Source organism: Gorilla gorilla, chromosome 9 (assembly GCF_029281585.2).
Source record: "Gorilla gorilla gorilla isolate KB3781 chromosome 9, NHGRI_mGorGor1-v2.1_pri, whole genome shotgun sequence".
Lineage (NCBI taxonomy): Eukaryota > Metazoa > Chordata > Mammalia > Primates > Hominidae > Gorilla > Gorilla gorilla.
In genome coordinates this window covers 83,450,332-83,477,412 of record NC_073233.2, presented here as the reverse complement: position 1 = coordinate 83,477,412, position 27,081 = coordinate 83,450,332, and the positions used below count along the sequence as shown (strand labels likewise).

At 53.4% G+C, this 27,081-nt stretch overlaps 2 protein-coding genes across 3 annotated transcripts in view; one reads left to right on the top strand and one right to left on the bottom strand.

Annotated features, from left to right (window-relative positions):
* Positions 1-2,057, top strand: part of MAP6 (microtubule associated protein 6) — an 81,749-nt gene extending 79,692 nt beyond the window's left edge. The window contains exon 4 of the mRNA XM_019036519.4: positions 758-2,057. Coding sequence (XP_018892064.3) covers positions 758-1,916 — 1,159 coding nt within the window. The 3' untranslated portion in view covers positions 1,917-2,057. The remainder of the gene's footprint in view (positions 1-757) is intronic.
* Positions 2,058-16,129: 14,072 nt separating this feature from the next.
* On the bottom strand, positions 16,130-26,829 carry SERPINH1 (serpin family H member 1). 2 transcript variants are annotated; one of them, XM_031015992.3, is made up of 6 exons: positions 26,601-26,785; positions 25,148-25,191; positions 21,953-22,608; positions 20,089-20,187; positions 19,747-19,979; positions 16,130-17,131 (listed from the first exon to the last, which is right to left on the bottom strand). In XM_031015992.3, exons 3-6 carry the CDS (start codon positions 22,572-22,574, stop codon positions 16,829-16,831), a joined length of 1,257 nt encoding a protein of 418 aa, XP_030871852.1. In that variant the 5' UTR covers positions 22,575-22,608; positions 25,148-25,191; positions 26,601-26,785; the 3' UTR covers positions 16,130-16,828. The 2 variants fall into 2 exon arrangements, with proteins under 2 accessions (XP_030871852.1, XP_004051880.1); XM_004051832.4 differs by lacking the exon at positions 25,148-25,191 and having other exon boundaries at positions 26,601-26,829.
* Positions 26,830-27,081: the final 252 nt, after the last annotated feature.

Sequence of the window (27,081 nt, the reverse complement as noted above, 5' to 3'; positions counted from 1 at the left end):
AGGAGGCTGAGGTGGGAGGATCACTTGAGGTCAGGAGCTGGAGAACAGCCTAGGTGACATAGTGAGACCCCGTCTCTACAAAAACAAATAACAAAACCTAATAGCTGGCCTGCTTTTTATTATCACTATATGCTGCTCATTCTATACAATGTCAGTGATAAAATACTTTTCCCCCTGCAGGAGAGGGAGAGAGGGGCATTCCCACTGCTTCCTTTCCTGGTATGCCATGGACCCCTTGCCCCTTCTTGCAGCCAGCACTTAACAAGGGGGTCAGGGAGTCAGGGAGGCAAAAGAACTTTGAAGGCCCTGAGAACAAGAAAAGAGCACCCTGGCCTGTGGGGGCATCTGATGGGCAGCTGAGATGGGGCTCCCAGGATGGGCCCAACTATCCTAGAAGAAAAAGTAGGGACCTGGATGGAATATGGGGTGGACGGACTGCTGGGATGCCTACTGGATGACTCCAAGTCCAGCTACAGTACTGCCATTGTCACCAGGGTGCCACCCCCTGTGCCACGTGCAGGTTATAATCAATTGGCAAGCACATTGAATGACTGATTCCTGAGCCTTCCCCTCACCCCTCTCCCTCACCCCCACCCACATTCTGTACTAAGAACACAGAAATCATATTCTCCTGGCTCTCCAGCAAGAGCTGCCCGGCCCAGGCTCCACTAGGCCAAGACTTATTAGGCAATCTGTACTCTGCCCTGTCCCTGCATGAGCTCTACTCTCACAGTGATCACCTCTCTCTCCTTTGCAGGAGCCTGGCTCAACCCGTCAGTGATTCAAGTAAGAATCAAGGTCCTGTAGCCACAGAGCCAGACAAGGATCAAGGTTCTGTGGTCCCAGGCCTTCTGAAAGGTCAAGGTCCTATGGTGCAAGAGCCTCTGAAGAAGCAAGGTTCTGTGGTCCCAGGGCCTCCAAAGGATCTAGGTCCCATGATCCCATTACCAGTCAAGGATCAAGATCACACGGTCCCTGAGCCTTTAAAGAATGAAAGCCCTGTTATCTCAGCACCAGTCAAGGACCAAGGTCCCTCGGTCCCAGTTCCTCCAAAGAATCAAAGTCCTATGGTTCCAGCAAAAGTTAAGGATCAAGGCTCTGTGGTACCAGAGTCTCTAAAGGATCAAGGTCCTAGGATTCCTGAGCCTGTGAAGAATCAAGCTCCTATGGTCCCAGCACCTGTCAAGGATCAAGGTCTCATGGTCTCAGCACCTGTCAAGGATGAAGGTCCCATAGTCCCAGCACCTGTCAAGGGTGAAGGTCCCATAGTCTCAGCACCTGTCAAGGATGAAGGTCCCATAGTCCCAGCACCTGTCAAGGGTGAAGGTCCCATAGTCCCAGCACCTGTCAAGGATGAAGGTCCCATGGTCTCAGCACCTATCAAGGATCAAGATCCCATGGTCCCAGAGCATCCAAAGGATGAAAGTGCCATGGCCACAGCACCCATAAAGAATCAAGGTTCCATGGTCTCTGAGCCTGTAAAGAATCAAGGTTTAGTGGTCTCAGGGCCAGTCAAGGATCAAGATGTTGTAGTCCCAGAGCATGCAAAGGTTCACGATTCTGCAGTTGTGGCACCTGTAAAGAATCAAGGTCCTGTGGTCCCCGAGTCCGTGAAGAATCAAGACCCCATTCTCCCAGTACTAGTTAAGGATCAAGGCCCCACAGTCCTACAGCCTCCAAAGAATCAAGGTCCTATAGTCCCTGAACCTCTGAAGAATCAAGTTCCTATAGTCCCAGTGCCTCTGAAGGATCAAGATCCTCTGGTGCCAGTACCAGCAAAGGACCAAGGTCCTGCAGTCCCTGAACCTCTGAAGACTCAAGGTCCCAGGGACCCTCAGCTACCTACTGTCTCACCTCTACCCCGAGTCATGATCCCAACTGCCCCCCATACGGAATACATTGAGAGCTCTCCTTGACACTCACCCCTTGACACACCAATGAAGGAGCTGACAGTGAGAGTGCTCCCCTCCCAGGGGCAGTGAAGACACATATTTAATCTGCATGAAACATGTACAGTAGTCTTGCTGGAATCTAATAAAAATAGTCCCTCTGGCTCAGTAATGTTTCTCTCTGTCTCTGTTGGGCAGGGGTGCATACATGTGTATAGGTGGGCCTGTCAGGCTCTGCATTCACCCATCTGGACCAGAGGGGTCTGAGAAGCACCAGTTCCTGTGAGTTGTCAGCATGAGATGGGAGTGGGTAGGTGATGCTAGATTGAAACAGGACCCCATCATGGAGGTGGGCAGGATAAGGCAAGGGTCAGATACCATGACAGCCCCACAAGAGGTGCCAAATCCCAGCAGGCTGAGCCCTGGGTAGCTGAGTTGAAGCCTGCAGATGAAACAGGAGCAGGGACCCACCTGGCACAGGGGAATTCTAGATGACAGTTGTTTGCCAAGAGCTCAGCCTTAAAGCTCATCCAGGGGTCAAACTTCTTGAGGAAACCAAGCCTCTGATCATAAGTCTCAGGACACTGTATAACCTAACAACTGCTAATCCTCATTCAATATCCATGACAGCTCAACCAAGAGCTTCTAAAAAATATACCTAGAGCCAGGCACAGTGGCTCACGCCTGTAATCCCAGCACTTCGGGAGGCTTAGGTGGGTGGATCACCTGAGGTCAGGAGTTCGAGACCAGCCCGGCCAACATGGTAAAACCCTGTCTCTACTAAAAATAAAAAAATTAGCTGGGTGCAGTGGCAGGCGCCTGTAAACCCAGCTACTCAGGAGGCTGAGGCAGGAGAATCACTTAAACCTGGGAGGCAGAGGTTGCAATGAGCCGAGATTGTGCCACTGCACTCTAGCCTGGCTCCAGCCTGGGCGACAGAACGAGACTCGGTCTCAAAAAAAAAAAAGTGTGTATATGTGTGTGTATGTATGTATGTATATATATGTGTGTGTGTGTGTGTGTGTGTGTGTATATATATATATGTATGTATGTATATCTGAAGTCCCCATTCATTTCGCCGTGCAGCAAGCTTGTCCTTAGCATGCACTTTGTGCCAGGCTCAGTGCTGAGCACTGGGGTCACTATGGGAAAGAATATTATGACAATAAAACATGGTATGGGATGAGGCCCTAGGACAAGTCAAGACCTGGCTTTGAGAGGCCAGTGAAGAGAGAACACCTGGCGAGGGCGGCCAGGAAGGCTTTCCAGAGAAAGTGGCTGTGGAGTTCTGATGGAGTCTAGGCAGTCCAGACAGGGCAGACAGGGCGGCATGGGTGTGGCTGAGGACTGGGTAACGCTCCCTCTGAAAGTCCTTGAATGAAAGGAATCTGGTTTGCATGAGGACTTGACCAAGGGTATGGCAGGTCTCTGGGGTGGAAAACTAGGACGAGGCAGGGGTGATCCATTTTCTGAATTCCAGGAAATCAGGGAGGGAGTGGGGGTGCGTCCTGTGGGCTGTGATTGTGGGGCTGGCAGGCTGAGGAACAGCCACAGCCAGGCTGTGGGGAGGACGGCTGGGAGCTGCCAGCGGGCCTGGGGCTCAGCCTCAGTCAAAGATGGGTCCGGCCGGGATGCCACTGGCAGGGGCCACAAGGCCATATTACAGCCTCCCTTTCAAAGCCCAGAGCCCCCAAGAAGCTAGGGTGGAGGCTCCACCAGTTGCCCCCACCAAAGCTGGCTCCCAAGGAATACTGCTATCCCTTTCAAAGGAGCTCAGCTCAGTTCTTACAGGAAAATCGTCAGAGGAAATACAGTATGGAGGACACCCAAATAGTCTAGTTTTCTAAGCAAGCCTTCCCCATCCAACTGGCCCCAAGCCTGCCTCCTCACCTTGTTCCCAACAGCACTAGGGTTTTGTCTATACACACACAAACACACACACACACACAGAGAAAGAGAGAGAGAGAAGTTTCTTCACAGTGAGGTTGGCTTTTTTTGGCCCAACACAAAAGTAGCCCTCAGAGCTTGCTGCCATATGAGCTCCAATAGTCAGAAACCTGAAGATAAGACAAGGCCACATTGAGGCTAAAGAATTGCGTGTGAAGGTTGGGCTCGATGGCTCATGGCTGTAATCCCAGGACTTTGGGAGGCCGAGGTGGGTGGATTATTTGAGGCCAGGAGTTCAAGAGCAGCCTGACCAACATGGTGAAACCTGTCTCTACTAAATATACCAAAATTAGCTGGGTGTAGTGGCAGGCACCTGTAATCCCAGCTACTTGGGAGGCTAAGGCACGAGAATCGCTTGAACCTGGGAGGCAGAGATTGCAGTGAGCTGAGATCTAGCCACTGCACTCCAGCCCGGGCGATAGAGCGAGACTCAGTCTCGAAAAAAAAATCGCATGTGGACACCTTCCTCCTCCTCCCAGTCCTTCCTCTGACCCACACACCAGGTCCCATGACACACACGTTTCCACAGGCCAAGCGAACCGTGGCGCCATCTCTGAGAAGCAGAACAAGGTTTCCCTGAGGGCCTCCGAGACACCCGGGGGCAGATGTCCAGGCCACTGGCTACCAAGGCTTGACCTCTGAAGAGACGTCTGGAAACAGGGCCTGGTAGTCAGCTGCCCTGGGGCTTGGGGGAGGATGGTCACAAGCCCCACATGAAGGACGCTGCGCTCCCTCAGAGAGTGTCAGAATGGAAAGAGATGTGGGTCCAGTTCCAAGCGTTGCTGACTTAAGAGGTCAGAGAGAATCGCCCAGAAAAAGTTCAGAGGGGCTGGTCCGGAGCTGTAAGGAGGAACCAGGGAACTGTGGTGCCCGGAGTGATTCAATCAGGAGACAGTGAGGCCGGGTCGAAAGCTGGGAGGGCCGGCGCAGATGAGGACTGAGGGGTGGCCGCTAGATCTGGCAGTTTCTGCTATGAGCCCAGAGCCAGCCCCTCAACATTTTCATTTGCAAGCCGGTCCTGACGCAGAGAGCAGCGCCTCTGAGCTGCAGGCCTTCCCAGCTCAGTCCAGTCCAGCCCTCCACTACCCAGAAAGAAGTCCCAGTGCGGGATGAGGGGCTCTGGGTCCCCATCTTGGGGTGGGGCAGGGAGGGCGGGGGCGCACCCGACTCTCCTGGCCCTTCTTACAAGCAGGCTTCACTCGAGGCCTAGCTCCTCCCTGCGGCAGCCACTTCCCAGTCTCCCGCGGCGTCCCCTTCCCCACCTCTCCCTCCTCCCTCCTCTCCTTCTTCCTCCCAGCTGCGGGAACTCACAAAGCAGGGGCGACCGCAACCCCGCAGTCCGCGGGCTCCTGCGCCCCTGCTGCAGCCGCCCGGGGAGGGGAGAGGACGGCCCCGCGGCGCCGCAGAAAGGGCGCCCCTACGCCGAGAGGGGCAGGGAGTCGGGGGGTCTCTGGAATGGGAGGCTCCCCACCCGGCCCAGAGGCAAAGGCGACCCGCTGAAACTGGATGGGCCGGCCGCGGAACTCCGACCCGAGAGTCCCACTCCGAAGATGCCCAGGCTCGGGAGGGCGTCTCCGCCCACAGAGCCCCGCTACCAGGGCTCTCGGCTCGGAAACAGCAGCCCCCGGCCCCGCGCACTCGCACAGCCCCCCGCCTGCAGGCTCATCTCCGGCCCCGCCCCGGGCTCCGGGCTCCGCCGCCCGTGCAGCCTGGCCCGGCGAGACCTCGGGACGCGGGATCGGGCCGGTGGGAAGGGCAGTGCCCTGGCGAGGGTGGGCGAAAGAGGCCCCGGTATCTGCGCTCCGCCTACCCGCCTTGGGCCGCTAGAAGGCCTGGCTGGGAGACCATTTCCGGGAGCTGGGCCGAGGCCTCTCTGGAGTCCCCGGTGGCTGGTCTGGGGAAAGGCCGCGATGTTAGTCCTCACACAATGGACCCCACCCATGATACCTGCCGACGCCCCGCACGGCCTAGGCACCTTGTGCCATATTGGGGGAGCGGGGAGACGGTCTATGTGGACAAGGGACAGGAGCCAACTCGGACTGGAGCGACACTTTCGGGAGTCTGTGCCGCTGGGTGGATGGATGGTCTAGAGGAAGTGGGTGGGAATGCACTCGGGTTGATCCAGTTCTCAGCCAGAAACCGGGAAATCCTTTTTAGTACCAGTCTCCGACCCTCGGCTTCCAAACTATCAGTAAGACCTGCCTGGCCTTCCTGCTAAATAGCAAATTTGCCCACTTTTCACTATCTCTATGGCTACCCCCTCTTACCTCACCCATCTCACAATTTGTAATTCAGTCTATGCATCACAGCATGGCACTCAGGTGTAAGAAATGTCACGTCTTTATTTTGGTAAATCTCATTAAATAGACTGGGAGCCCCCTTCTCTCGTTGCCACGGTTGACAGGAAATCTGATATTAGTCATTTTCCTGGAGCCTCATCCTGTCTTTGGGGCTTATCACAATTCCAGGAGGCTCAGGCCATCCTGAGAAGAATCACTATGGCTTCCCTGAGCCCAAGCTAGGGGGCTGGCAGCCCCTCTCCCTCTCCCTAGGGCTTGGCTGGGGACCTCCCAAAGCCTGCCCAGGTTGTGGTATTTCTGCCCAGTTTGCCCAGGCATTCCTATAGCTTCCACATCTGAGCCCATCCCTCAGAGGCCCTGCAACCCAGCCCGCAGGCGCGTGGCCCTTTCTGCACACCTTCATTCCCGGAGGGAAGCCACTCCATCCCTCATCCATCAAAGCACCTGCACTTTCATTCCCTCTCCACCTTGGGCCATCAGTTCAACATCCTCTGCTGGGTGTGGTGGTGCATGCCTGTAGTTCCAGCTACTTGGGAGGCTGAGGCTTGAGCCCAGGAGCTCAAGGCTGCAGTGAGCTCTGATCATTCTACTGTGCTCAAGAGCCCATCTCTTGAAGCGGGGGGAAAGGGGGAAAAATCCTCTACGGCGTTTATTCTGGTTCTGGGTGGGCCAGGGCTTCACTGTTTTACACTCCCACCCGCAGTGTAGGAGGGTTCCAGTTTCTCCACATCCTTACCAACACTGGTTATTGTCCATCTTTTTCATGTAGCAGTAATTTCTTTGGCTTGTTCCAGAATCTTACATTTTTTTCTTACATAAAAATTGGTATCTAATAAATATGAGTAGATCTCTATTGTTGTGTGGATTAATGGGAATCCAGGAAACAGCTTGTTTTGGCAGGAGGATGGACTCAATTTGGTGTCCAGACTTCTGGACATGGTGGTCTGAGACTGGGAAAAGGGTCTGAGCTGAAGGCGGAGATGCAGACCTCATTGAAATGTGAGCCTCGCCAACCCACAGAAGGTAAAAAGGCTATGAGAGAGGGTGAGTTTACCCAGCAGGAGTGTGGAAAGCGAGAGACGGATGGGGTCAGGACAGAGCGCTGGGAAACACCCACATTCAGGGGACAGGCAGAAGAAGGAGCCCCCAAGTGGAGGCTGCCCTAAAGCAGCAGAGGAGTCAGAAGAAAACTAGAAAGGAATGTCACCTTGGGGAAGACATCAAGGATGAAGAGTCAACAGGGTTAGAGACCATAACGGCTTCCCTGCAATATGGATTTAGAATCTGTTGAACAAAATGGGCAAAATGTCATTACATATTGAAGTTTTGTGATGGGTACTATTATTTATTTATTTTGAGATGGAGTCTCACTCTGTCGGCCAGGCTGGAGTGTGGTAGTGAAATCTCCGCTCACTGAAACCTCCGCTTCCCAGGTTCAAGTGATTCTCCTGTCTCAGCCTCCCGAGTAGCTGGGACTACAGGCGCACACCACCACGCCTAGCTAATTTTTGTATTTTTAGCAGAAACAGGATTTCACCATGTTGGTCAGGCTGGTCTTGAACTCCTGACCTCAGGATCTGCCCACCTCAGCCTCCCAAAGTGCTGGGATTACAGGCGTGAGCCACCGCGCCCAGCTATGGGTACTATTATTTAATTGTCATGTATGTTGGAATTTTTTTCATAGGCGCGAAATTAGTTTTTTGTTGTTGTTGTTGTTGTTTTGAGATGGAGTCTCACTCTGTTGCCAGGCTGGAGTGCAGTGGTGTGATCTCGGCTCACTGCAACCTCCGCCTCCCAGGTTCAAGTGATTTTCCTGCCTCAGCCTCCCGAGTAGCTGGGACTACAGGCACATGCCACCATGCACAGCTAATTTTTTGTATTTTTAGTAGAGATGGGGTTTCACCATGTTGGCCAGGATGGTCTCGATCTCTTGACCTCGCAATCTGCCCGCCTCGGCTTCCCAAAGTGCTGGGATTACAGGCATGAGCCACTGCATCCGGCTGAAATTAGTTTTTTTAAAAGTAGCAATAAGGAGATCACTGACTTTGGCAATTGTAGACTCTCTAGAGTAGAAGAAACAGAAGCCCGATTTCGGATAAGGGGGATAAGAAAGGAGAGAAGTCAAGTGTGTTTTCATACCTGATGCATAATTTACTGACATCTCATTTGGCAACCACTGAGCACATATAACCCAAGTATCCCTGAGAAAAGAACACACTGTGTGTTACAGTCATTAATTACTTTCACAATCCCTTGGTGCCTCCCACACTGAGACCACTGTCAGCTAAGCCCAGCCAGCAGTGAGCCAAGAGTCCTTCCCCAAAAGGAGGAAAACTGCTTGCTAAGGAGCACCAGGCTTCACTCCTAAATTGTAGATACTCCATTGTGATTCTTCTATCAGAGTTTGCCATGGGTTCAAATACCATCCCATCTGCCGCAGACACTTGAGCCATCTTGGGATCGGCTGGGCTATCAGGGCCATGTGGCAGAGCTGCTTGCCTTTCATTCTGGACCACCTGGAAACTTTCCTTTTCTCTGGACCCCACTCCAACCCTGCAGCCTTATAGGTTACTCAGTAACCTTATAAAGATCAGAGAAACACACCAATATATGTTGCTTCCAGAATACACAGAAGCCCAAGAAGTGTTGTGCTTATTGGCAGTAAGAGGCAGAAAGCCCAGCAAGTTGTCTTTCATTTTGCAGGGATCCAGATCACTGAACACCCAGGAACTTCACGTGGGTGGCAGGCCCCTATGTTCTCATGAAACTTACTTCCATTCACAGGCACACTTATGTCTTATTGATGCATCTGAAGTACCCACTGCTTCTCCTTCTCCCAATCCTAGCAACATAGTATAATCAATGTAGTGGACAAATATAATGGCCTGTGATATGGGAGGATGATCAAAATCTACATAGAAAATCAGAGACTTGAGGAGTTTCAAGACAAGATGAGAAAGGTGTACTGCTATCCCTGCCAACAGAAAGAAAACTGCTGAGGGGATTGTCTGTAGAGGACAAGAAAACATAACTCATCAGATAGTTTTACATTGTGACAAAAAACAATTATAATTCCCATAAAAAGACCACACCTGGAATAATAGCATCTGCAACTGAACTCACCACCTGAGTAAGCTTACAGTAATGCCCTGTCATTCTCCAAGACCCGTGCCTTCTGCACAGACCAAATAGATGAGTTAAATGAAATGTGACAGAAACCACCTTTGCATCTTTCAAGTCTTTGATGGTGGCACAAGTTCCTGTTACTCCCCAGAATTTATTATTGGTGTATTATTTTGGTAAGAAGGGGGAGATTGAGGGGTTTCCACTTGATCATTTTGCCATAATTACGCTTATTCCACAGGTCTGGAGGCTCATGTATGAATTCTACCTATAATTCCAATTATATATCATGAAAGTTAAAAAAAATAATAATAATTGCAGAATGGGTTCAGGGTCCCACTGCACTTGGGTCAAAACTCCAATTATTACCTGACCAACCTGAGCCTCTACACAGCAGCTTTCTGGGTCCTCAGGAATTAACATTAAATAGACTTAACATCCACTAATCCCTGAAAAATTTGAGTATTTTCTTTCCACAGAGCACAGTTTTCTGGCAAATGGCCCAGGACCATTTGCAGAAGGCTGAAGGAATGATTTACAGTATGTATCTCTGGTGCTATTCAAGGGGCTTTTCTGAAGGATACTGGCCTCTCTTTCATTCTAGGGACTTTGGGTGAGAGGTTGAGATCTTGTTCTTAGTGGCTCAAGTCAAGCTTCCACTTGCCAGCTCCAGAGGGTTTGTGTTTGTTTGTTGGTTGTTTTGTTTTGCTGTTTCTGTTATAGAGATTAAGGAGGGCCAGGTGCGGTGGCTCACACCTGTAATCCCAGCACTTTGGGAGGCCAAGGTGGGTGGATCATCTGAGGTCAGGAGTTCAAGACAAGCCTAGCCAACATGGTGAAATCCTGTCTCTACTAATAATACAAAAATTTGCTGGGTGTAGTGGTGCGTGCCTGTAATCCCAGCTACTAGGGAGGCTGAGGCAGCAGAATCACTTGAACCCAGGAGGTGGAGGTTGCTGCGATCCGAGATCACATCACTGCACTCCCATCTAAAAAAAAAAAAAGAAAGAGAGATTAAGGAGGACCTTAAGAGCTGCCCATCTGTTTGGTCTCCTTGGTCTTATTTGGTCCTTGATTGATCAGCCTTTGCTGAAGACATCTATGGTCAGAACATGCTTATTGCCACCTGAGGTCTGATGTCCTGGGTGGTCGAGTGCTGCTCGCCCTCTGCTCCCCTGGGGTGCCATCATTTCCACTGAAATCATGGAGTCCATTTTCATGGCAGCATCTCCCACCAGTATGCCCAGCCCGCAGAGAGCAAGTGCTGCAACATGCTTCAGAGATGCTTCCCTCACTCATGTGTTTCTGGGTGCCTTGGTGAAGGGGGTCTTCCAGGCTGTACAAGAGGAAGTTAGGCATGTGGAGCTTAGCCAAGGAGAGGGAGTGGGCCACACAGGGAACAGTCACCTCAACATTCCTCCCTCCCTTGGTCTTTGGATTGCATCTTCTATATTAAAACGAGGAACTTCTGGCATCTCAATTTCAATGAGCACAGGCCTTGATTGAATCCAGGAGTCAGTCAACCAGCTAAGCAAACAAAACCACTCCTAGCTGCTCACACTGGCACATTGAATCTAGAATCTCAGCTAAATGTACCTATATTAATAAATTCAGCCCAGTGAAAGTCATATTCCTCCCTCCCTGGATTAGCACCCACAGAAAACATTCTGATATATGCTATCCAGATTTTGCTGACATAAGTTAGCAAAATCTTGCAATTCTTTTGATGTGTGTGCTGCCTCCTCCCAGACTTGACTCAGGAATTAGGCAGGCAAGGATCTAACCCATGATGGGGCTGAAGACAACGTGAGTGGGGCATGAAGAGAACTGGCCTCTCCTCAGGTGACAGATGCCCACCATATTATGCTCCGGAAGAGGAGTCTAGTTTTCACGCTTTGAATCTGGGCTGGCCTGATGACTAGCTTTAACCAGGAGAATGTATTATAAGTGACATGATGCAAATTGCAGAGCCCAGGCCTCAGATGCTTAGCTCCTGCCTCCATTCTCCCAGAATCCTGAGGTCACCGTGCCATGAAGAAACTGGGAAGAAGGATGCTGTAGACAGAGAGGCCCAGCATCAGCCATCCCAACTATCCCAGCTGAGCCCAGCATCCAGTGATTGCAGTTATCTGAGCAAACCCAATTAAGTCACTACATGTGGAGTGGCCTGTTACTCAGCAATAAATAACTAAAACGCTGTAGGATAACTTCCAGGCAAGGTCATTGCAAGATCTTCAGGCAAGGCAGCAGGAGCCTCCGCAGGTAGAGGAGCAAGGACTGCTTCTGCCACTAGGAGGCGCTGTGGAGTAGATGTTGTTGGGGCGGGGGCGGGGGCGGGGGGGGGGGTTCTCTAAATTGTCCATATCTTCCCATATGACACTGTCTCCTTCTCATCGAGGTCAGTGCCCTAAGTTTCACCTGAGACAGAGCAGTCCTATGAATTCAACTGATAAATTGACTATGTAATTTGGCAACGGCAGCCTCAAATTCATGTCTTAAGAAATCAGAAGGCTGGGTGCGGTGGCTCACACCTGTAATCCCAGCACTTTGAGAGGCCCAGGCGGGTGAATCACGAGGTCAAGAGATTGAGACCATCCTGGCCAATATAGTGAAACCCCCTCTCAACTAAAAATACAAAAATTAGCTGGGTGTGGTGGTGCGTGCCTGTAGTCCCAGCTACTTGGGAAGCTGAGGCAGGAGAATCTCTTGAACCCGGGAGGCGGAGGTCGCAGTGAGCCGAGATTATGCCACTACACTCTAGCCTGGCAACAAAGTGAGTCTCAAAAAAAAAAAAAAGGAAGTCAGAAAATGTGGCTCAGGGCACTCTCCTCTGCCTGGAGTTTCCCCTGCTGAGCTTGGGACCTCTGCTTACACCAAGAATGGGTAAATGGAGAAATGACATGGAAAAAAAGAAAGGAAAAGAACTGTCCACTTCTTAGCGTGGGTCTTTTCAATACAAAGCCACTTCCTCATTCTTGCTGGAGCAGCCAGGCGGGTCAGTGTGAACTGGGTGCGCCCAGAGGGATGGGGCACTGGAGACGACCACGTGGTGGAGCTGAGCAGACTGAGAAAAGTCACACTTGAGAAAACGGAAGACGGCAGCAAGATGCATGAAGGATGGTGTGTCTCCAGGGCACCTGAAGGGATGCTGCTGTGCATGCTGTCTTGCTTCTGTCTAGGGGCCTGGAAGGTTCCCTGGGGGTTATAGTACCCTTTGAAATAGGCCTCTAAGGATGAGGGGGCTCAACAGGCAGAGAGGGGAGGGCCCTGGGACCAGGCAGAGGAGACAGCATGGGCAAATGGGAAGGGGAGATGGTGAGAACTGAGAGGGGCTGTAGAGTTAGCGGGAGTGGCGGGACAGAGGATTGGGAAACTCAGAGGGATTGAGTGGCGAGGGCCATCTGTCCTGCCTCTAATAATGCTCACTGACCCTCTGAGTGCCTTATCCAGGGGGCTCCCATCATGTAGCAGTTCAATCCTCCATCTCCCACTTCAACCCTCCTCACCACCCCCCTCCCTGTGTTCCACGGTCACCCTGCCCATCGCAACTGCTGCACCTCTGTTCCAGCTGTTCCTCACATCTGGAATGCCTCTTTCCTTCTTGTCGTCCAGCTCTAGCCCCTTCTTCCAGGAGTCTCCCCTGACACTTCAGCCCAGCCTGAACCCAAGGTACTGTGGCATAATGGAAGGGGTCAGTCTTTTTACAGTTGCAGAGAGGTAGGCTCAAATCCCAGCTCTGCTGTATGATTTTGAATCACTACCTTCACTTATTAGTAACTACTAATAATGTTTATTGGCTATGTATTTGCCAAGTACCATGGATTACCTCATTTAACTTTCACCACAACCTTATGAGGTAAGTACTGTTATCATTTCCACCTTACTACTGAGGAAACTGAAGCTCAAAGAAGGTAAGTAACTGACCCATGGTCACACAGCTAGGGAGTGGCAGAGCTGGGACGCCCGTCAGGTCTGTCAGGCTCCAACGCCTCTGCTGCTAAACACCACAGCTCCCACTAGACTGCTTCCTTAGAAGGTGCATTTATTAGGCACCTCCTGTGTGCCAGGCGTTGTGCTAAGTGCGGGGATGCAGCAGGACACAGGCAGACAAGGGCATGCTGTCGCAGAGGGCACAGCTGGAGTGTCAGGACAACAAGCCCCGTGCTGCAGGGACTGGTGAAAAGATGGGTGACCGCCCCCTGCAAACTATGGAGCATGGAGCTCACACACGTCAGTAACTTCTCCTTCCTCTACAGCCAGGAAACCTGGGTTCCCATGTGAGCCAAGCTCTGTCATTGTCCTGCTGGGTGGCCTTGAGCTGGTCACCTCACCTCTCTGAGCCCCAGTTTTCTTGTCCATAACATGGGGCAGTAATAGCTACTCTGGAGGGAAGTCTGAAAAGTAAATGAAATCATACATGGCAGTGCCAGGCACACAGGAGGCACTCAGGAGAAGGCTAATCCGCATCCACATCTGGGACCCGCACAATCCAACAGGCTTATTATCTCCCGAGACTTTAACAAGCACCAGGGTGAGAATAACAGGGTAATCCCTCCAATGGCCTCCAGGCAGCAGGAAAGCTCCACACAGGGCAGTGATGGGGCACTGGGGGGCAGCAACACTGGCTGGACCAACCTCTAGACCCCACCCCACCCCTAATTCACCCACCTCTGCCACCTGCACTGCCACTGACACACCAGCAACTCCAGTCCTCACGGACGGGTGTTTGAGATGCAACAGCACAGACCTCTTACCACCCTCCCCACCTGAGTCAGGATGGAGCAGCATGGCCTCAAGACCCCCTTTGGGTCCTCTCGGTGGCCCCACACCCAGGCCTGGCTTATTTTACTGCCCATTCCCACTTGGTGGGGGAGCTGTCACAGGCTGAACTTCAGGGCCAGGAGTCCTAGGTTCCAGTCCAGTCTTTGCCTTCTCTGAGCTGCACCTTGTAAAGTTAGGATGACTTCCCACCTAACGGGGCTATTGCAAGGATTAAGAGAGATGGATACAGATCGTATGCAAGTTAACATGCCTTCATTACTAGAATCTGTGCTCAGTGCTGGGTTCCAGGCACTGTGTTAGGGGCCTCTCCTGCCCTTCCTATGTGGCGAAGCAACTACCCAACCGACTAGGATCTAGTCCCAACTCGGCCCCCACTGACTGTAGGGCCTCAGGCAGCTCACTTAACTGCTCAGCCTGTTATCTCACCTGTAAGATGGGGATAATCCCTAACTAGCCAAGCTGTTAGGAAGCTTGGATAAAATTGTACATATTAAGTATTTGGCACATAGGAGGAGCAAAACACAAAGGCGTACCAGCTGGTTTCACTCAAAGCATTATTCTGATCCAGAAATGCCTACTCACCCTTTAAAGCAGCCCCCAAATCACCTCCTCCTGGGAGCCTTCCTCGATATGTGCATGATGCTAAAGCTAGGTGCAGGATTTACTGCAATAGACAAACAGCCATGGACCCTCTCTTCATGGAGCTTCCATTCTAGGAGGGGAGGCGGGCAGGGAAGTCTTAAGTGGGTAATTTCATAGTGCTAAGGAGTCAGTAAAGTGAGAAATCATGGTAGAGAAACTGAGGTGGGAGAGGGACTGGTTGTGTAGGGTGGTCAGGGAAGGCCTCTCTGAGCAGACAACGTTTACGCTGAATCCTGGATGACAAAAAGCAACCCTGCAAACATCTACAAGAACCGCCTGCCAGGCAGAAAGGACAGCTAGTGCAAAGTCCCTGAGGCAGGGGGACAAGCGTGGCACACCTGGAACAGAATGATCCAGGTGCCTGGAACACAGTGAGCGCTGAGTACCCTGTCCCTAAGTCTCCACCTCTAGACAAAGCCACTTGAATATAGAGATCTGAATGATTGAGCCGAAGCACAGGATGGCCCTGGGACTCTGAGCAGTCTTGCTGAAACTGTCGTGGCAATGATGGGAGTGAATCAGCTGGCCCTTCTGCAGACCCATGTACATCTTGGTGGCTACTGCTGGATTGCTCAGCCAGGTAAGGGGTCCCTTCCTGAACCAACAACCCCCAGGTCACAATCTTTGGCAGAGGAAAGCTGGACGTGCCCAGAGAGAAAAATGACCTGTCCTAGGTTAAATGGCCAGCAGGCAGCAGAAATGGGCCTCCAGCCCAATATCCTCTGCTCCTCTGCCTCCCTGGCCACTGGCTCCATCCTGTGCATCCCTCTCTCCCTAAGGTACAGTGTCAGGAGCCCTAAGGACCATGAGGCATCCAACCGGAGGACTGTGTCAAAAAGGACTGTGTTGGGTGCCTCCTCCTCCCCTGCTACAAATCCAACACTTTGGGCCACCTAAGGGCAAGGATCCCCACAATCTCCTTCCAAAGCCCAGCCCAAAGCCAGGCAACTTACTAAATGTGTGCCTGAGTTTGTACCTGTAGCCCTGGATATAGCATGAGGTCAGCGTGCAAGGAAGGACTAGGGGAGCTGGGCATAGTGGCTCATGCCCATAGCCCTGCCTGTAGTCCCAGCTACTCAGGAGGCTGAGGAAGGAGGTTCGCTGGAACCCAGGAGTTTGAGTCCAGCCTGGGCAATATAGCAAGACCCACATCTTTAAAAAAGGGTAAAGAAAGAAAGGCGAAGAAGCTGAAGACTGGCTCCAGGTCCAGTGCTCTCATTCAGGTCCTGCAGCTGCAACTTCTCCAGGGCTGCCAGAGCCAGAACCATTTCCCGGGTCAGCATGGAATGCACCTGCCACTTCGCGCTGTCTGCACAGTGATCTGCCAGCATTCCAGGGCCTGATATGAGCCATCAGTAGCGAGTCTGCCTTAACAGGAGACCTTGTCCCCTGGGAAGAATGGTGTAAGAATCTCCTGATCCAATCTTCTTCCACAATCCAACAAAATGTCATTGGAAAAGTTTTATTGAAAAAAAATTGTACAAATAAGTTCTTGGATTGATAGCAACAAAGGCTCATGTTCCCCCTTCCCTCCCTATCTTTGAAGAACTAAAAAAGGAAGAAACAAAACAAAAAGTTCATCCCCACAACGCCAGACACGATGCTTCTTGACCAGAGTCTGCCCAGAAGCCCCTCCTGGGAGCTCCTTCTCGATCCGCCTCACTGCGGCCAGGTCATTCTGGGAGTGCCTGGTCCCAGGGGCTGCAGCACCTAGTTTTATAGTTGGGAGAGGTTGGGATAGAGCTGGGGAGGCAGCTGAGGTGTTTTAGTGTCAGAAGAGGGCTGGCTGACCCCCCTAGCTCAATTTGGTCTCACAGGTGAGAAGGTACCTGGCTATAAATATGAATACTGATTGAGGCAGGCTTGATCTGGGACTTTGAGGGCAGGCAGGATGACTATGGCCCAGGTCCCACAGGATGTGGAGTTTCCGGGCTCAGCATCATGGTATCTGGGGCCCATGTCCAAGTGGAGTGAATTCTAGCTGGGAAGGTCCGCTCAGGCACACGGGAACCCCGGTCTGTTTTTCCACCCCCACCCCATGGAGTATCCAAGGCTGGTACCTCACCTCCCCCCCAACCCCAATAGCACCCATGTGTCTCAGGAGCCTTTGGATGCCTCCTGCCATCCTGTGTGCACCCTGAGGCCCTATAACTCGTCTCGCATCTTGTCACCCTTAGGCCGGACCAGGCGCCCAATGAATAGCAGGGAGCCACTTTGGGTGTCCCGCACTAGGAAGATGAAGGGGTGGTCGGCGTAGAACAGCTTGGGGCTGCGCAGCTCCTCGCGCCCGTAGATGTCCTGGTCAAAGGGGTTGCCATCTGTGTCCAACTCAAAGGCGGTGGCGTGGAACACGCTGGCCAGGTACAGGTCCTTCTTGCCTGACATGCGTGACAAGTCGGCCTTGTTCTTGTCAATGGCCTCAGTCAGGCCCAGCCCAGCCAGGTGTTTCTGTGGGAACAAGGAGGTGTGCCAGGTAAGGCCATGGCTGCCAGGCTCCTCCACCCTCAAACCCTCCACCCCATACTACCCTGACCGCTCCTCAGAGAGGAGAGAAACACCCCTGGTCACCTTCTGTATGCCAGGCATGGCACTGGCACTTCAAATCACAGCTTTCTCAATTCTCACTGCAACCCTACAAGGGCTTCTAATTGCCACTTCACAGATGAGGAAGCTGAGACTCAGAAAAACAAGTGAGAACGTATCCCGGCACTGCCCAGCTGCAGTTCAGGGACAGGCAGCATGGGCACCACCCAGGAGCTTATCTCAAATGCTCATGTCCTGACCCCAGCCCAGACCCCCCGAATCAGAATCTCTGGGAGTGGGCATGGATTCCTTTTCACAAACTCCCCAAGTGCTTCCTTAGCATACTCAAGTTTGAGAAAAACTGATCTAAGGACAACTATGTCCACATCACTCTGGGGCTGAAAACCTGTCCAGAGTGATAGGATGCCTGGAATTTGCTTCAGAATAATCAGATGCAGGGGGGAATTAGTGGGTATAAATGGATCACTATTGGCCAGGAGCTGATAATGCTTGAAGCTGGGCGACCGACACTTGAGGTTTCATTACACTAATCTACTTTTATTTTTCCAGTGTTCGATAGTAAAAAGTTAAAACACACACACACACACACACACACACACACACACACACACACACACCTTTCCATGGCCCTGCACAGCTCTTGGAAGCCAACCATAAGCTCTTTAACATATGACCTGTGCCTCCGTGGCAGCCTCCAGCCACATCCCTTGGCACGCCCCACCCCACTCTCCAGACAGCCTCACAGAACAGCTTATATCCTGGATGGCCATCCTGTCTCCCATTAGGGCTCTTTAGAAACCACTTCTTTCGGGAAGCCTTCCCGAGCCCACAGGATGAGTGGTGCCTCCCTGGACCTTCCTGTTATCAGTCTGGTGCTGCCTGTCTCTCCCACCTGGCTTGGAGCTCCCTGAGGGCGGGGCCCATGTCCAGCGCTCTCCCTGGCTCTCAATGCAGGAGAGAGGACAGTAAATGGCTGTGGGCTGAGTGAATGGCAGCATCCAGGGTCCAGGATTCTGCAGGATAACATCCACCTCCCTGGCAAGGCCACACAGGAACTAGGCCTGAGGTCCTGAGAGTCAGAGGGTCATGAGACAGGCATTCGAGGTAGGCTCAGCTCTTCCCACCCCGATGACCTTGTACACGTCATCCGCCTCAAATTTCCTAACTCAATCTACCCCATATCTGGGGGGTGGGGTCTCCACTGAGGGTTCCAGGAAGACACCAGAGGAACAAGGGGAGAAGGGGGTGGGACAACAGCCACTGGAGAAGGGGCTGGGGAAGGATCAGGGCCAGGACCAGGAGGGAGACAGTGACCCCTCTCCAGGAACTCCCAGGGTCTACAGCACAGACCAGTACGAGCTCCACTTGTCCCTGGTTTGGAGCCTAAGCCCCACTTCATCTCCAGCTTTATCTCTCCAAGCTCTCTGGGCAGCAAGTCTGGATCGATTCTGCAGGTGAGAACCATTTGTGGCATCCAAGGAAAGAATGACACGAAAGTTTCCTTTTTTGGGTAAGTCAAAAATATCTCTCGATTGACAAAAAGGAGGCTATTATGTTTTTACCTTGAGGTCTAATTGCAACTCCACCACTTATGAGCCTGGGGAACCTTAGGGAGTCATTGCTACTCTCTGAGCCTCTGCCCACTACCCAGGGTGGTTGCAAGGGAGAATCTTGAGAATGTGTGTTAAGTTTCTGGCCATCCTAGATGACCCATAGCTACCAGTCTGATTATTGCATGGTAGATAATCCTCCAGCTTAAACAATCTATAACTGGGGGCACTTCAGACCTCAGAGGCAGTGCAGTGACCGAGGGTTAGCTCTGGTGCAAGATGTCTGAATTACTAGCTGTGTGACTTTGCACAGGTTACTTAACCTTTCTGAGCCTCAGTTTCCTCATCTCTAAGATGAAACTTATAGTCCTACCTAATAAAGTTGTTTTGAGGATTAAAAGAGTTTAATATGTATAAAGGCTGGGCACGGTGGCTCACACCTGTAATCCCAGCACTTTGGGAGGCTGAGGCAGGAGGATCACTTGATGTCAGCAGTTTGAGACCAGCCTGGCCAACATGGTGAAATCCTGTCTCTATTAAAAATACAAAAATTAGCTGGGGGTGGTGGCACATGCCTGTAATCCCAGCTACTCGGGAGGCTGAGGCAGGAGAATCGCTTGAACCCGGGAAGTGGAGGTTGCAGTGAGTCGAGATGGCACCATTGCACTCCAGCCTGGGCAACAGAGTGAGACTTCATCTCAAAAAAAAAATAATAATAATACATATAAAGTGCTTAGAAGAACGCCTAGCATACAGGAATGTTCCGTTATATTTAGCTGCTGGTATTATCATCATCTTCCCAAGGGCATGGCCCACATTTCCTGCCCCAGCTTCCCCCATCACAGAGCCCAGCACTGCCTGGACATCCAGGGGGTCTTGGGACAGACCTGCTGAATTGGTGCGTGGGCCCCCCAAGCACCTCCCCCTGGCTCCAAGGCCTGCAGGCCCCTAGGCTGGGCCACCCCTTACCTGCAGGTCATGGGTCACCTCCACCACACCCTTGGGCAAGGAGATGGCAACAGCCTTCTTCTGCATCTTCCCCATCCAGATCTTCAGCTGCTCTTTGGTTAGCAGCTTTTCAAGGCGCTCGAGAGGCTCCACGTGATGGGGCATGAGGATGATGAGGCTGGAGAGCTTGTGGGCCAGGGGCATCTCCACGATTTGCAGCTTTTCCTTCTCGTCGTCGTAGTAGTTGTAGAGGCCTGGGAGAGGAGCGGAAAGGACACTGGGCACCCTGTGTGCAGGGGTGGGTCAGACCAACTACCCTTGGACCCCCACCCACCTTGACACCCTGCTCCTCACAGCACCTACCTGTCCGGTGCATCATCATGACACCCACGGTATAGGACCGAGTCACCATGAAGCCACGGTTGTCCACCATCTTGTGGTGGAATTTCTCATCCCAGTGTGCTGTAGTTGGGGCAAAACACAGGGTCAGAGACACATGGCTGCCCTCAAACACAATCACAGCCCACAGCCACCCCCAGCTGCAGACCCTTGATTTATCCTTGCCACAGGTCTTTGCTTCATTCTTCAGGGCCCAGCTATAGAGCACCCAGCCCACAGAGTCTATGTTCCCAGCTTTGGGAAGGGGTCTTGGCCCCAGGACATGCCATCTGAGGATGCGGTTCCCTACAGTCAGTGCCTGCTGCTCCCATATGATAGAGAATTAATTCCGCCCTCAGCTCAGCCACCTCTATGGCCACCCCCAGCTCTAGCACTTGTCAGATATTTTGGAAACATGCTCTGAGGTGGGCTTTCTACCTTCCCTGGTACCTGAGGGACAGCTGTGCCCTGGGCAGGGAGTGCCCCATGACCACCCTTAATTTTTTTTTATCTTTTTCTTTTTGAGACAAGGTCCGTCCCACTCCATCCTACAGCTGGAGTGCAGTGGTGCAATCATGACACACTGCAGTTTTGAATTCCCCGGCTCCAGCGATCCTCCCACCTCAGCCTCCAGAGTAGCTGGGACTACCAGCATGCGCCACCACGCCTGGCTAATCTTTTGTAGACATGGGGTTTCTCCATCTTACCCAGGCTGGTCTCAAATTCCTGGGCTCATGTGATCCACCCACCTTAGCCTCCCAAAGTGCTAGGATTACAGGCGTGAGCTACTGTGCTCGGCCCACCCTTCATTTTCCTCTGCAAGTTCTGCCTCCATGACCAGAAAATAACAACAAAAAATGTCTGAGAGTGGCCTGAACCCTGCCCTTGCTCACAGCCAGACCTGTGTTCCAATCCAAGCTCAGCCACTGACTCGGGGAGACCTCAGCTCTCCTAGCTTGGCCTCATTTGTAAAACGAGGGTTACTTCATTCTCATAGCAAACTGTGAGAATAGTGTTGTCTATGGAGGTACTCAAAAATATTTATTAACCCTACATCTAATCTTCAACTGAAGACAGAGGCATCTGGGCCTGAGGCCTGGCTCTGCTTCCTCCTTGCTGAGCCTCAGTTTCCTCACTGTGAAATGAAGGTAACACTGCCTGCCCCCAAGGTTGCTTTAAGGATTCTGGGTCTTGGCACATGGTGGCTCGCACCTGTAATCCCAGCACTTTGGGAGGCCGAGGCGGGCAGATCACTTGAGGCCAAAAGTTTGAGACCAGCCTGGCCAACATGGCGAAACCCCGTCTCTACTAAAAATACAAAAATTAGCTGGGTGTGGTGGTAGGCACCTGTAACCCCAGCTACTCGGGAGGCTGAGGCAGGAGAATTGCTTGAACCCCGGGGGCCAAGGCTGCAGTGAGCTGAGATCGTGCCATTGCACTCCAGCCTGGGTGACAGAGTGAGACTCCATCTCAAAATAAAAATAATTTTAAAAAAAGGATTCGAGTTCTTTCTCTAGCTCACTACTGAGGCAGAATGGATTATTAAATGTTATTCATTCCAAGATACACAAGGACGAGCACTTTGACGAAATTCGGTCGGAATACATTCCATGGAGTCCCTCTGGGGCCTCCGTTCCCTGAACCATTCCTTTACACGCTGCTACCTGTCTCTGAATCTAGTTTCCAGTCTGTACAAAAAGCTGAGTGACAGTCCTGCCTCCCTGGGTTGTCACAGCATAAATGAGAAGCAGTGAAGAATGGAGCGCACGGAATGTCGTCCTAACTCTTGCAGGGGGTCCTGGGAGGAGGAGGAGGAGGAGGAGGACCCCTGAACGCGCCCCCGACTCACGCTTGAAGAACATGGCGTTGACTAGCAGGGCGCCGTCCGTGCGCTCCACGTCCTTGGTGACCTCGGGCAGCTTGCCGTCGGTGGTCTGCGCGGCCCACTCGTTGATGGACTGCAGCGCGCTGCGCTTGTCGCGGAAGTTGATCTTGGAGTGCTCGCAGTTGTAGTGCTGCTTGCTGCTGCGCACGAAGTCATCAGCGAAGCTCACTGAGCTGGGTCCGTACAGTCGGCTGCCCAGCTTCCAGGTCACGTTGCGCGCCGTGGAGTTGCTGAGTGAGCGCAGCAGCTCGCCCAGGCCGGCGTGCACCTCCTCGTCGCGCAGCTGCTCGGCGCTCAGCACTGCCTTGGCCTGCGACGCCGTGGTCGCCTTGCCGCCCAGCGACACGAGCCCCAGCGACGAGGCCACCACCACGGGTGACACCAGGATGTTCTCCACTGCCTGGTCCTTGGCCATGGCCTGGTACAAGCTGAAGGCCAGGCCGGCGCTGCGCTCGGCAAGCGTGGCCGCCTTGGGGCTCAACTTCTCCGCGGTGCCAGGAGCTGCTGCGGCTGCAGGTTTCTTCACCTCGGCGGCCAGGGCCGCCTCCAGGAGGCAGAAGGCGCTGAGAAGCAGGAGGGAGCGCATGGCCAGGAGGTGGTTTGCGTGCACCACGCTGGGCCTGTGAGGATTGCACAGACAGGGTGGTCTTGAAGCCCAAGGCCTTCCTCCCCAACAACCACCCTCAGCCCTCTGGCTGCCACAAGTCCCCTGGAGATGGGGGCAAGAGAGCCCACAGTCCAGGAATCCCAGACCTGACTCAGAGCTGCCAGCCTCTCAGAGGCCTCTGTTACCTCCCTACTCAAAGAAGCATTCCCAGCAAGTCACCACCAGACCACCTTATTGATTTCCTGCATTGGCCAGCCAACACTTCCACTTATTTGTGTGTTTATTTCCTATCTATTTCTGCTCCTAAGTAGGCTGTGGCCTCCAGGACAGAAAAGCTAGCCAATCTGGTTGCCACTATATCTCCCGTGCCTAGTACACAGTAGGCCTCAGCTCTTCCTGAACGAAGGTAAAACAGTGTCACTTGGCCAGACCTGGGGTCCTCATCAGTTTATAGAGTGGTCAGCCCTGATCTCACATAACCCTGGGAGCCCTTTTCCAGTGAGAAAAAGCAGCAGCTGAGCTGAGAATCTGCAGGAAACCCAGATGCCTGGGCAAGGGATGAGGGACAGAGCCGGAGGGCTGCCCCGCCCCCATGCCTTTCATTCTGCTCTGGGATGTTAATGAGTCACCAGCTGGGTTACTCATTAAATGGGGAGCCAAGATGCTCCACTTTGCTGCCCCAAGGGTGACCCTGAGAGTGTGTGTGTGTCCTGTGTCCACTCAGCCTCAGTCTCCCTTTTCCAAGCTGAAGGGTCCAGGTCTCCATGCCCACGGCTTCTGTCTGGGCAGGAACTTGGAATGCCCATCTACCCACAGTGCTCCCAGTGCAGATTGGAAATCCCCAAGACAAAAGCTCCTGGGGGACCAACTCCTTTGAAGACTCGGTGGGGCTGGGGAGGAGGCTTCCTGACATAGCACAAGGACAGGATACTAGGGAAAAGGGTGAGTCACACATAGCTCAATAGAGCAGTGACCCCCTCCCCCATCACCAGCAGCTGGCCAGATGTGCACTCAGCCTTCAAGGAAGCTGGAGCCACATCAGATTCCATTCTGCCCTCCCATCTGACAGCCACTGCCACACAGGCCATCTGCTCCACGGCTTCAGGGTTGCCCTCAGGCCTCCTCCCCAAGCCCCAGCAGTAGCAGTGGCCCCCAGGACAAGCCCCAGTTCCCTCTCTGGGCCTCCAACTGGGACAGTCTCTGTTCCTGGGATACTTCCACACTCCCTCTCTCCCTTCGGGCCATTATCCTCCTCTACATCATGCAACAGCACCGGAGAGATGACAGGGCAAAGGGAAGGATAGAAGGAATCCTGGTGGAGGCTGCGATCCCACTGCTCTGGTAGATCCCAACTTGTAGTCATCCTTAAGAAGACCGAACATTTGAAATCCTGGTGGAAGACCCTCAGGACTCTGGCTGCCTGGGGACCACTGTATTTCTGGGAAGATTCTACTGCTGCCATCCCAAAAACCTGGACAGGCTCCCCATCTCCCGGGACTGCCTCCCTCCTCGGAGCCTTGAAGGTGCAGTATAAGGGAAGCAAAGGGTCCAAGGGGAGGGAGGTGGGGAGAGGAGGGAAGGCCCAGAGATCTAAAAATGTCTGGAAGGAGCGGGGAGATCTGAGTCTCACCCTAAAATGAAGGGGATATCTTGGGGCCTAGAATAAACCCCAAGACACCTCCATCCCAGCCCTGGCTCCTTCCCTGCCAGAACTGGAGCCTCAAAGGCACAGCAACCATATAATTTATTGCACAAACAAGGACACTTATAAGAGTAAAATGGGCACTACTAATTATTATGCCAGGGCAATAGGCATATGGCCACCCTACTCAAAAGCCACCTCTGATCCAGACCAGTGATGCTGGAGCTCAGACTACAGCAGAGGCCACCAGCCTTCCTTCCCTGAGGAGGCAGCTGAAGAGCCCACTCCCAGCCATGCCACGTGGCAGTTACCATCTTGACAGCCCCCACCCGCACCAGCCAGAACCTCAAAGGACTGGGAGGGGCTTCTCAAGCAAGCTCCAAATAACTGGTTTGGGATTCCTCAGGCAGCCCGCTAGGCCCGCAGCAGCTTAGCGCCTGCTCCTGGTGGTGACGTGGCAGGCAGGAGGCTGAACTATCTCCACCGGCCGGCAGAGGGGGGCTTCCAGCCTGGGAAGCAGGCCTGATTCAGGTCCCAGGGGGTGCCACGTATTTGCCAGGGGACTCCAGGAGCCTTCTTGGCCTTAGTTCCCTTCCCATCCGCACATGAATCTCTGAAGGGAAATGCGCTACTGGGGAGAAGGGCAGCCCCACTGAACCCAGCAGCAGGAATGGGGGAAGGCAAGTTACTGCAAGCAGGCCCGCCTCCCACAGCCCAGCCCATCTTGCCACAGAGAAATGCCAGCCCTCAGGCCAAGGTTAGCTGAGTTACAGTCCCACAAAGAAAATACAAGATCACCTAGCCAGGGCTGTGCCCACAGCTAGCCGGACTGAGCAGGGTCTGGAAGGGAAGGGGAGGAGATGATGGGATCCCACCAGAGGGTCCCAAACACTTGAGAGGTCTAAAGTACCTGGAAACTGCCTCAGAGGGAGGTCAATGCCTGCCTTTTTCATTCTGAAAGAAAACAGAAGAGTGAAGAGGGCGGGAGCCGGCAAAGGAGAGATGGTGAGGAGGTGCCCTGGCGCAGAGGGCACAACCAGTCCCCAATCTACAGGGACCTTGGAGATCGACCACCTCACTGTACAATGGGAGAAACGAGGCCAGGGCAGGGGGTCACCCCAGGTCCCTCGGGATAAACAGGGGTCTGCCTTCCCAGCACAGGGGTCCTTCCTCACAGAAGCACAGAGCCCCTCCTGAGGGCTGCATGCGGTGTCCTGTTACACAGCCAGTACAAAAAAAAATCTCTGCTGGGAGTCCCGGTGACAGAGGAGACAAAGGAGAGGACGGGAAGGGGGGATGGGTACATGAACCATCTGAAGACAGGAGGGTGTGGCTCCGGCCGGAATTCCGGAGAACCAAAGCCCCCTCATTTTCCTCAGGCCTCCATCCGGGCCCTACAGCCCAGAGGGACCAGCGGGAAACAAGGAAGAGGAGGGGCTGAGACTCTGGGCCAGTCTGGAAGTGCATTCATTCTCCTTCCTGCTCTTCAGCCACCTCAGGAATGTCTCTAAGCTGGGGGGCAGGGAACCCCAGCCTCTGGAAGTTAGACCCTGCAGTTTAAACCCTGCAGTTACTCCAAGAACCCTGTGGCAGTGGACAGAAGGAAAGACTCAAATCCTTCTAGTCAGCCCCTTAATCCCCAGAGCAGAGCAGACCCTGCTGACCCCCACTCCCTTTTTCGGAGTGGTAGGGAGCCTCGCTGGCCAAGTCTTTCCTTTGGCTGCCATCATCTAGGCTGCAAGCTGCTGATCAGAAATTGAGCCACTGTCGCCCACTTCTACCAGAGCACATGGACCCCAGGAGTCGAGACGAATTCACCTCCTTTCCCACCACCCTACTACCTTCAGGAGGCTCAAATTCCCTCAGCAAGCCTGTGAGGAGGCTGGGCCACCAATCACCGCTGCCCCTGAGCCTCAACCCCAGAACGGAAGTGACCTGGAACTGCGAGGCCGGCCTGTCCTCCCTACAAGAGGCACCAGACCCATCTCCTTCCTCCTCTGTTTCTTTCCGCAGAGGCTCTGCTCTCCGCCCCCAGCCCCCTTTACACAGCACCTAGTCTCGTATCTGCCACCACCACCTTCTAGGGGTCCCTGCACTTTTTCCCAGTCCTCCGAGTGCACGGACTCCCAACCCGGCTCCGATCTCCGCCCTAGCCCTCAGCTGGCTCCATCACTGGCTAGCCCTGGGCTCTCGATTCCAAACCCTCCAGCGGCCCCCAAAGTGCCGAGGACTCCAATTTGTAGGCTCTGGCTCGGCACCCAACGCTTCGCAGGGTCCCCTCGCCCCTCTTACTCCCTCGCGCACCCCCAGATTGCTCGGCGCTCCCCCGGGCCGCACGCACGCTGGCGTCTCCCGCCCCTCACCTGGGTCGGGCTGGGCTAGCGCCGGGACGTGACTCTCGCTCTCGAGCCGCGACACGATTCTACTCTTAGCCCGCTCCCCTGCTCCCGGGATCTATATATGGCAGTCCCCACCCCCTCCTGCCCGTCCCGAGAAACTTCTGGAAAGTTGGAAACGCTTCCGGAGGGCGCCCCAGCTCCGCCAAAAAAAGCCAAAGACCTCCCTCAAAACCTCCCCGGCCCCCGGCCCCTCCCTCTGCCGGCGCCTCCCGGCCCCTGGGTCCTACTGCCTCCCTCGGCGGCCCGGGCTGCGGGGCGCCGGGAGTCCCCACAGGGATCAGCGTGTCCTTCAGAGTGCGAGCTTCCTCCCACCCCCAGGCTCTCTGCACAAGCTAGCCCACTCCGAATCGCACATTCTTTCAGGCGCCCCTTTCCCCGCAGGGGTTCTGCCCCAAGCAGAGCCATCTCCCCTTCTCCCCGCTCTCCCCCATTTTCAAGCTGAAAC